Here is an 11,116-nt window from a genome sequence, read left to right as displayed (position 1 = left end):
AAAACACTTCAAGTATGACATCAAATCGGAATAAAAATACACCAGTGAAAACACTGTACCTAAAAACCCCTAAGTTAGATGTCTATCTTGAAAAACAACGAAATAATGTTTGCTAGTGGCAGTGATGTCTCTTTTTTTTATTCCCGCCAGCACTAGAATCACACTGAAAGATCCTAGAGAAATGGTTAAGAGCTAATTGGAAAGCTAATGCTCATATCGACGGGCTTCGTATAAATGTAGTGCGATAGTACCACCTCTAAAATAATTTTCTGAAAAACTTTTTTTTATAAAATATTGCTATGGTGGTTTGTTTTTTCATCGTTATCCGCGGTCTAGTAGCTGGATAACAACCAGAGATTTTTTTTTCTCTGAAACTTAAGACGTAACCTCTGCATTTCAAAAATATTCTAATACCAACTCCCCCTCAAGGCATATTTATTTGGCCTACTAAATGGCAAACGAAAAGAAAAAAAATGGACTTTGTGGCTTCTGGAACTGGGGAGCTGCGTAGAAAGTTTTTGGTTCTCTAGGAACTTTCATTCGGTAGCATTTTAGCCCTCTTTATGCTTGGGTTTTTGTTTTATCGCCCAAAAAATGATAGAAAACACCACATTTCTGTGTTGTGATGTCTCTTGCTATTTAAAAAAGGTACAATTCCCAAATTATGGTTGAACAAGCCCTCTTACGATATGTTAGAGCAGCTGGTTTGGTAAAATCATCCATGGTGAAAAAAACATAAATAAAAAGAATTCCTGACCATTCAACTCGAAATAGATGTCTGTAATGGTTTTTTTTTATGCTGAATTTGGGAATGTAATTTTCATTGAGATCATTTCCCTTCTTAGGGGTGTTGACTCAGAATTTTTGATAGGTAACTCAATACTTATTAACTTCAAAAACAAAACCTTTTCTGGATGAAAGTAAAGATCGAAGGTGAAACTTAAAACGATAAAAATTACTACTTTTCGGTTTATGCAACATGTTTTTGAAAAACCATTTCAAGCAAATTGGTTCGTGACGTTTCCCTACATTTTTGAAGTTCTACACTTTACTGAAACACTAATCTGACGCAACAAAACAGAAATAGGAATAAGAAAACACTTAAGTGGCCTGCATAAAATAAACGGATGTAATTCACAAAGCTTTCAATAGTGTTTTACATGCCATGAAATCAATAACTACCACGAGACGATTTTAACTCTCTTAAAAACACAAGAAAGGAGTATTCAGCAAAGCACTAGTTTTTGACTATATGCCTTATATTGATTTCTTACTCCGTAAAAATTGCTTTTATCCAAAAAAGAACAAGAGCTAAGAGCTCTTATGGCACTTGTGACGAGGCAAGAAGAGCTAAGAGCCAAGAGCTCATATGGTATGAGCTTTAACAAAATTCTATGAATCAATAGATTGATTTAAAAGGAAAAATAAGAGGCTTAATGCCGATCAGGATTTAAAATAAGAGCTTTGGGTCATGATTTTTTTTTTCTATAAATATAAAATTCATATAAAATAACATACGAATCACCCACTCGTATGTTATAAATACCTAATTTTTTCTAATTTTTCCTCTCCCTTTGGCCCCCCAGATGGTTGAATCTGGGAAAACGACTTCATCAAGTCGATTTGTGCAGCTCCCTGACACGCCTACCAATTTTCATCATCCTAGCACGTCCAGAAGCACCAAACTCGCCAAATCACTGAACCCCTCCCCCCAACTCCCCCAAAGAGAGCGAATCCAGTACGGTTCCATCTATCACGTATCAAGGACATTTGCGTATTCTATCCACCTTGCCTCATCCCGATTCCTCCACTCCAAGTGTTTTCCAAGATTTCCCCCTCCAACTCCCCCCAATGTCAAAAGATCTGGTCGGGATTTGAAATAAGAGCTCTGAGACAGGAATTCCTTCTAAATATCAAATTTTATTAAGATCTGACCACCTATTCGTAAGATAAAAATACCCCAATTTTCACGTTTTCCAAGAATTCCGGTTTCCCCCTCCAACTCCCCCCATTGTCATAGGATCTGGTCGGAATTTAAAATTAGAGCTTTAAAGCACAAAATCCTTCTAAATATCAAATTTCATTAAGATCTGGTCACCCTTTCGTAAGTTAAAAATACCACAATTTTCAAAATTACCCCCCCCCCCTCCTAACTCCACCAAAGAGAGCAGATCCGGTTCGGTTATGTCAGTCTCGTATCTGAGACAGGTTTTTATTCTTCCCATCCAGTTTCATCCCGATCTCACCGCTTTAAGTATTTTCTAAGATTTCCGGTTCCCCCCAACCGCCCCCCAAATCACGCTGGTTCCGGTTGAGATTTACAATAAGAGATCTGAGTTACGAGGTCCTTCTAAATATGAAGTTTCATGAAGATCCGATCACTCCTTCGTAAGTTAAAAATACGTCATTTTTTCTAATTTTTCAGAATTAGCCCCCCCCCCCAATAGAGTGGATCCGTTCCAATTATGTAAATGGCGTATCTAAGACTTCTGCTTATTTTTCCCACCAAGTTTCATCCCGATCCCTCCAATCTAAGCGTTTTCCATGATTAAAGGTTCCTCCGCCCCAAACTCCCCCCCCCCAATGTCACCAGATCCAGTCGGGATTTAAAATAAGAACTTTGAGACACGATATCCTTCTAAATATCAAATTTCATTTAGATCCAATCACCCATTCGTAAGTCAAAAATACCTCATTTTTTCTAATTTTTTAGAATTAACCCCCCCCCCCACTACCCTAAAGAGAGCAGATCTGTTCCGGTTATGTAAATAATGTATCTAGGACTTGTGCTTATTTTTCCCACCAAGTTTCATCCCGATCCCTCCACTCTAAGTGTTTTCCAAGTTTTAGGTTTTCCCCACCCAACTCTCCCCCCATGTCACCAGATCTGGTCGGGATTTAAAATAAGAGCTCTGAGACACGATATCTTTCCAAACATCAAATTTCATTAAGATATGATACACCGTTCGTAAGTTAAAAATACTTCAACTTTTCTATTTTTGCGAATTAACGGGCCCCCCCACTCCCCCCAGATGGTCAAATCGGGATAATAAATATTTCTAATTTAATCTGGTCCGGTCCCTGATACGCCTGCCAAATTTCATCGTCCTAGCTTACCTGGAAGTGCCTAAAATAGCAAAACCGGGACCGACAGACCGACAGAATTTGTGATTGCTATATGTCACTTGGTTAATACCAAGTGCCATAATATACTCTCGATTACTTCACGTTTTTCATAAAAAGGGTGGGTCGGCTAGAACCCGCGACCCCCAAGATTATTAGAAGATTAATACTCTATCTACTGAGCAAGTAGATTGCTTTATTAATTGGTTTTACATCTATGGGGCATTAATATATAAAAACAAACAGCTTTTATCCATAGTTTACCAATTAAATATATATATACTAAATAAAACAAAGACAACACATTGTCAATTCTTACCTGAACTAGCTATACTAGGCATTCCAGACCCAGCATTTGGCACAACCCTCTGTGAGACAGCTGAGGCGGGCGTGACAGATTGTACTGCTGGAGCAGCACTGACACTTGGCGTCAAGCCAAATGTTCCTGCAGACATTGAGGAGGTAGAAGAGCTCGTCACTGTTGTTGAATCGTACGACTAAAGAGAAAAAAACACATATTCGATCTTTGTTTGTTGAACTGATCTGCTAAATCTTGGGCCCATGAATTCATTTTTGTTAAAGAACCAAAAACAAGAATTGTTAAGAATGCAGAAAAAAAAATTAAGAATTTATACTTTCAAGTTTATAGTTACATTTAGTAGCACTTAAAAAATAATTAATTAATTAAGATTGATTGAAACATAAAAAAAAAATGAGAAAATAAAGACATTCAGAAAATACTACTACTTTGAAGCCATCTAAAACGGGCTAAGATACTGAACTATTATTTAATCCAACATCATCTAAAAGAATTAAAAAAGATGATCAAAAACATAAAACCTAAAATGAATCAAAAAGATTCTTTCTATACTAATCATAAAAAACATCAAGCCAACATACTACAAGAATTAGTTCAAAAAATAAGGGTCAATTTTGGAAATCAAATTCCCTGGAAATAATATAACGTAGTTCTTCTCAAACTATATTATTCTAAGCGGAATAGGAACAACATTTTCTTACAAATTAGATCACAGCTTTAACTATTCCAGTAGAATTAAGTCGTGTTTTGTGAATTACGAGCTCGTTAAAGGTAATTTTAATACCGTCTTGCCCAATGCATCATTGGGTAAGCATTTTTAAGGTCCACGAAGAAGCGGTGGTCAGATAGTAAAATGTTTAGTATATCAGATGGGTAGGATAGTCATAATTCATTACAGTGTCAGTTATATAACATGATGGCCTTTTTTTTTTACTGAGCCCCGGTTGACCTAATCCAGTTCCCGATGCACTGTGCATCTTGTCATGTGTTGGTAGTGTTGAAATCAACCTTATACTATACATTCGCACTATTTATTATTATTATTATTTTTTTTATTGTGGCAAAAAATATGGATAGCAGTTAGAAAAAGTGGCCAGTAGCTGTATAAATGGTCTCAATCTGAAGAAAGACGGGGTGAGGAATTGAAGATCTGGTAATAATGACCAGGAGAGGTTAATCAACATTTTCAGCCTCTAACTAGAAGCTCTTACTATTGTAAGGAGAGCAACATAAAAGGAGTACCAGCTTCTTCAGAGATCAGTCAAAGAACGGTTCGCGAATCTTTTCATCTTACCAGCCATAAGCGAAGATGCCCAAAGATGAGTAAAAACTGCATTAAACTCTTTTGAGGCCAGGTTTCTTCGTCGTTCAAGTTCAGTGAATATGAGTACAATTTACGCTAACCCTGATTTTAAAGCTAACTAGGTGCATATCACGCTACAGTGACTACCTAGAAGAGTGGATAATTAAGAGTGTAGAAATACATAATCTTAATATAATTGGATCTAGTAAAGTGCGAACACCAGCCGTAGACAGAATGACTTGACAACGAAAAATGGAGCATATTCTAACCAGTGCTTTTATTTTGCATCTTCCGCGATTTAAAACGATTTTAACGTACCACGTTTCAGCTTATCTTTAATACAAGGCAGTTTTCGTAATCGAAATGAAGTCAAGGATATACATTTGTTGGTTCCAAGCCACCGCATAAAATCAACACAGTTCACAGAGAATAATTAACGATCAAGAGGGGAGAAACACAATTTTTTAGTAAGTTTTTCAAGGTTCAAGGTTCAATAGGGTTTAATTAAAAAAAAAGAGGAAGTAACTAAACTTAAAGTACACTGCTCTGTGACAAAACTCACACAAAAGTTGAGACCCATAAACATAAAAGATTCTTTACTAACACGCAGTACGGCTCCCACTTCACTCTTCGACACAACCACACGCCTCCTCATTAAATAATTTTTTTAATCTTAACCATAGGGTTCCTCCCTCCCTCCCCGGACGTATAACAACCTCACCTGAATACACTAAAAAGTCTAAACTTCATCTAATTTAATTTATCTTTCTTCTTTTTATCTTTCACTTATTGACCTTTAACTAAATATTTATTTAAATTATTTTTGAAAGACCCGAGGGAGCTCCTACATCTCAGCTCTTTTGGAAGCATGTTCCACACTTTAGCACATGCTACATCCAGGAAAAATCTGAGGGTACTGTTGGAGTTCGTCTCACTTGAAGGTCAAAGGCAGAGCGCGTGTTTCAATTATGTTGTTCAGATATCAACCCTAACAGATTGTGGAAGGGAGATGGAAGTAAACCGGATAAAAATTTAAAGACAAAAACTGAGCACTACAGACGGTAAAGGGAACCAAGGGACAGATAGTCGTCTACATTTCCAATAATTTTCAGTGCACGCTTGTGGATTGAGTCAAGTCTCTTCAGGTGTGATTTGAAGGTTGACTGCCAAATTATGGCACATACTGCAGGTGATTTCAGAAGTCCGTTGTAAAGTAGACGAAGGGTTTTTTAAGGAAATACGTGCTTCAGTTTCCTGATGATGCCAAGATTGCGAGAGAGTTTCAGCTCCACAGCCTGGATGTGGTTTAGAAAGGAGAGGCTTTCGTTCAGGAGTACACCTAGATACCTCGCAAAACCCGTTTCTGGCCGCCTGATCGTTCCTCTAGAAGTTGTGATTCCAGTTATTTCTGGATGAGTAGTTCCAATCCTTGAAAAGAATAGCACACACAATTTGTCGACATTTATTACAAATCGATTTGCATCCATCCAGACGCAAGTTTCTTCCAAGACAATCTCTAGTTTTCTCTGGAGTGCCGTCATGCCAGTCACAGGAGGCCATTGTAGTATCGTTGGCGAATGCCAGCAGCTCACTAGAGTCGTTGTCATTTTTTGAAGTGTCTTCACCGCAGCAGAGTTTGCAGCACCGTGAGGTCCTGAAATTTGGGTTCAGAACACGACTTAGGTCATTCACATGAATCAGAAATAACAGTGGACCTAGGATCGATCCCTGTGGCACACCGAAATTTACCACGATATCGTTCAACGGATCTTCTCCTATGTACATGCGCCAATTGCAGGTAGGACTGGAACCATTTCAGTGCCTCTCCTCTAACGCCGATTTGTTCAAGTTTACCTAGTAGAATTCCATTATCCATACTGTTGAATGCTTTTTTGATATCAAGTAAAATAGCCGCTGGCAAAAGTCCCAGGTCAAGAGCTTTGTTAATAAATAAGCTCAGTGACGTCAGCGCATCTTCAGTTGAATGTCCTGGTCTGAATCCAAATTGTCGTTTATTGAGGAATCCCTTCGCTTCGAGAAAAGAGTAAAGTTGATTCTTCATAGGTTTTTCGAAGACTTTGGAAAATACCGAGAGAATTGAGATGAGTCGAAAGTTAGATGGGCCATCTTGAGGACCACCTTTATGGAGAGGTACTATTCGTGCTTTCTTGAGGAGTGATGGAAATACCCCCTTCCGCAATGAAAGGTTTATCAAATGTGTTAACGGTTGTAATACAGACGGCAACAATGCTTTCAACACTTTCGTGTGAACACGGTCGAATCCGGACGCAGATGTACCTCTCAAGTTTTTGACAATCATTGAGACGTCAAGGGAAGTTACGGGAATGACTGCCATTGACTTAACACACGCTGGACCTAGAAAATCCTTGTAGGATTTTCAGCCTCTAACTTGAAGCTCTTGCTATTGTAAGGAGAGCAACATAAAAGGGGTACAGTTTTCTTCTTTGAGTACTTACCTGTGTGTTTTCCAAGTTCCATGACCATAAGAACAGCCCTCAAGGCATGAACCTTCAAGATTGTGTCACCTACCGCCATTCCTAATAGTATCGATATGGAGCACGTACGATCTTCTTAATAATGTCCGACGTCTTACTCATCATTTGAAATTCAATTCACATTTTTTTTTCGGGATTTGAACCCCCCCCCCCACACACACACACAAACACACACAAAAACGGTGTGGCGCTGCGAAAAAAAACTGTTACAAACTAAAAACAGACTCAATAGGTAGAGGGCTAAGACTTTTTTTTTATTTTTCTAGGGGCAGTAAAAATTATTTGGTCCCCAATCACAACGACCGACCGGGAAATGTTACGACTGATTTTGTGGGTGTGAAACGCGCAAGAAATTTTTGCATGCGGCATTTTTTTTTTTTTTTTTTTTTTTTTTTTTTTTTTTTTTTTTTTTTAACGTATGACAGACAAAGACAAAAAGAAATGAAGAAATAAGAAGATAAACAACAACGAGGATCATTTTCAGCCAGTAAAGTAGAGGCCGAAACGAAGCAGACATTTAATCCCTATAGGCATCAGCAATGCTTTGATAAGCTAGGTTGAGAGGGTTAGGGCACGTTCTACAGATGAAGGATGACAAATTTCCAGGGATTATCCTTATCAGCTAACTGTCTAGGGCTAAACGGAAAGCAGGTCGTCCGCGGTTGCGGTGGCAGGGTGTCTTAAAGGGAACTGGGAAATGGGAGCTTCCTGGAAAGGTGTAAAGCGGGAGGCGTTGAATAACTTAGGATGGAGGAGGAGCATGCGTAGCTGTGTTGGCCTCCAGCGGCTTGGTACTGCGGTGAGTTGTTAGTAGCAGTAGTTGTGGTTACAAGTGTAAATTTCGCATGGACAAATTTTTTAGAACTCCAGAAATAAATGTAGTACATGATAGCTAATTGACAAATAATCTTCAGTTAGAAATGCTAAAATATGTTTCATTTATTCTTATTTTGAATTTGAATTAATCTTGTGCAAATTATAAATATTAAGTTATTACATGGTAGACAGAGGAGAAATTTGCGCTTTAAATGAGGGTTTGAATCTATGTATATACTAAATATGTAAAAGTACCACTCCTTTTAAGGAAAGAATCTCAATATGCCCGGCAACTTGAACTTTAAAACTTCTACGAGATAAACATTATGTTTTAAAATCGAGGGTCATTCCACAAATACCAATATTTTCCAATTTATCCAAAATAATTGAATGATCAACTGTATCAAAAACTTTTTCAATGTCAAAGAAGAAATCTGCTGTAAAAAAAAAAAAAAAAAATCATATTGTCAGAACATTTTTAGATTTTGTTAGACTAAACAGTTTTGCTCGGTGAACAATGGAGATAATCGTATCGACATTGCTGAGACCCTGAGAAATGAGCATAAAACCAAATCAATCTGTTATAACGTAAATTTTCACGCAAGTGTAGGAGTATTAACTATACTGTACATACAAAGTAATACCCACGGCTAAACTATTTTCAATATTTAGGCATCTTGCTTAAATCTAGACAAAAAGAAAAATTGAAACTGGACTAAAAATTGAAGCGACATGTACCACAAATCAAGAGTGTCTAACATACCTGGGTTGAAGTCACTCCTGGTAGCTTATTCACGGTGCTAGATGCACCATATCCAGAGGGGTAAGCATTTGGACTATATACAGTTGAACCATAATTAGAGGCACCCCCACTCTGAAAACCTGTCTGATAGTTCGTTGAAGTCTGATAAGTTGTACTAGCTTGACTCACAATTGTTGGACTTGTTGTAGACACGGCCTGACTACTCTGTACAGATGAGTAAGACGTTTGCTGTTGAGTGTATCCTGTTGTAGCTATTGGAAACCCAGTAGCCTGCAAAAAAAAAGATGAAGAATAAAAACAATGTCGAATTGCTTGAAGAAAGTATGTTTCTTCAAATCCTTTTCCAGTACTATATTAAAAATTAGTAATATATTTTTTTATATATACTATTCTCTGTGGGTAACAAGTTATTTAGTGATATCATACTTTTTAGACTGAGAGATGCTGTAGACAAAGTTTTAAGAGAAGAACAGTGCTGTTTTAGAAAAGGTAGAGGATGTGTCGTCCAAATTTTCACTCTTAGGTTAATAATTGAGAAGCGCCTGAGTTATCAAACACCTTTGGTCCTCAGTTTTATAAATTCTGAGTGAGTATATGATTTTGTCGATAGAGGAGCTTTAGCGAAGGCCTTATCCTTGAATGGTATACCAGACAAATACATTAAAGTGATTAGTGCTGGATGTTTTTTCACAGCTAAAAGGAAGTTTCGAAGAGTAGGAAGATAAGTGCAAACCAAGATTAGAATATTAGAAGCTATAACGATCGTAGTGGTCAAATACGGCTCTGAAGCATGGGCACTCCAAAACGGATGAAGATTTGCTAGATTTTTTCCAGAAAAATTGCCAACGAATTGTTCAGGGTACCCGGCTTCAAACAGTGGGCTGTACAAAGAGAATGGTTCAACCCAACTTTTTAAGGCTGTAATGAGAAAAATTGAGATGGCTAGGGTACGTTCTGCGGATGAAGCATGACAGATTCCCAAAGATTGTCCTTTTTTAGCCAACCGTCAAGGGTTAAATGAAAAGCAAGTCGTCCGCGTTTGGGGTGGAAGGATGTCATAAAGAAATATTTAAAGGAAATAGCAACTACCTGGGAGAATGTAAAGAGAGAGGCTTTGAATAGATTGGGTAGGACGAGGAGCGTGCGTAGCTGTTGGCCTCAGGCGGCTTGGTGCTACGGTGAGTTGTTAGCAATAGTAGTATTAAAAGTATTATAATTCGCTTTATAATATTTACAGCAATAGTCATCAACAGACACAGAAATACAAATAATAACATGATTCTCAAAAGTCAGAACGGATAAGGTACTTGAAAAAAAAAATTATTTATAGAAATTTAAAGCAAACCACATAAATGTTTAGGGTCAGACCAAGAAAAAAAAACTTGAAAAGGGGATGCTAAATCCGAAAGGAAAATGTGAACGTTATCCTCTAGCCCCCTACCCCGAAAAAAAGTTCAGTTCCTATGTCCAGTAGAAACTTAGGCTATAAAGTTGCTTCAAATTAAAAAAAAAAAAAAAAAACTGAATGTATATAGTTAAAAAAAAGGGACAAAAAAAACTTGAAAAGTAGATGGTAAATTCAAAAGGAAAACGTGAACAGTATCCTCTTGCCCTTTACCCAAGAAACAGTCTTAGGTTCTATTTTAAATAAAAACTTTGATTATAATGTTGCTTCAAATTTTCAAAACAAAAAAAAAGCATTTAGTTTTTTTTATTATTATTTCAAATGTCACACAAAAATTTCTTTCTGAAAAAGATCTTTGAAAAGGGAGACTCCCTTGCAAATGCTTTTTATGTAAGTTCCTTCTTGTTGGTAACTTCAAACTTAATAATACTTTCGCGTCAGAGTCAGCATTAAAGATAAAACTTATAATTAAACAAAAAAAGAAGAGGCCGTTTTAAGGTTGAACCAAAACAACAGATTAATTCAAATTTTTAATAAAAATAAAACTTTTCAATACCAACAGGCAAAGCTCGGTCTATGGATCAAAGACACTAGATTGTATTTTTTTTTTCTAAATTTGCAGCTAAAAGCATCTGAGCACAACTTCACACGGTAATGATAATATATGGACTGACTTTTTATTTCCTTTTTATAGCAAGCCAATAAATATAAAATTAAAGCAACTATTGTCACAAGCAACCACGAAGTGGTGTGCTTTCGGATTTCTTTCCAAACGTGAAAGAAGAGAAGCATGAATGCAACCAAGCAAAAGCAACGCCAATAAATATAAAACTAAAGCAACTATTGTCACCAATGTTCATTCTGTAAAGTT

At 37.0% G+C, this 11,116-nt stretch overlaps 1 protein-coding gene across 2 annotated transcripts in view; it reads right to left on the bottom strand.

Annotated features, from left to right (window-relative positions):
• LOC136031314 (ubiquitin-associated protein 2-like) overlaps positions 1-11,116 on the bottom strand; it is a 91,915-nt gene that overhangs the window by 24,220 nt on the left and 56,579 nt on the right. For both annotated transcript variants that reach the window (XM_065710782.1, XM_065710783.1), the window contains exons 10-11: positions 8,841-9,110; positions 3,443-3,620 (exon numbers count right to left, since the gene is read on the bottom strand). In XM_065710782.1, coding sequence (XP_065566854.1) covers positions 3,443-3,620; positions 8,841-9,110 — 448 coding nt within the window. The remainder of the gene's footprint in view (positions 1-3,442; positions 3,621-8,840; positions 9,111-11,116) is intronic.

The sequence above is a fragment of the Artemia franciscana genome, chromosome 9 (assembly GCF_032884065.1).
Source record: "Artemia franciscana chromosome 9, ASM3288406v1, whole genome shotgun sequence".
In the NCBI taxonomy this organism is placed as follows: Eukaryota; Metazoa; Arthropoda; class Branchiopoda; order Anostraca; family Artemiidae; genus Artemia; species Artemia franciscana.
Note: the sequence above shows the minus strand (reverse complement) of the source record. Positions and strands in the feature narration are given on the sequence as shown.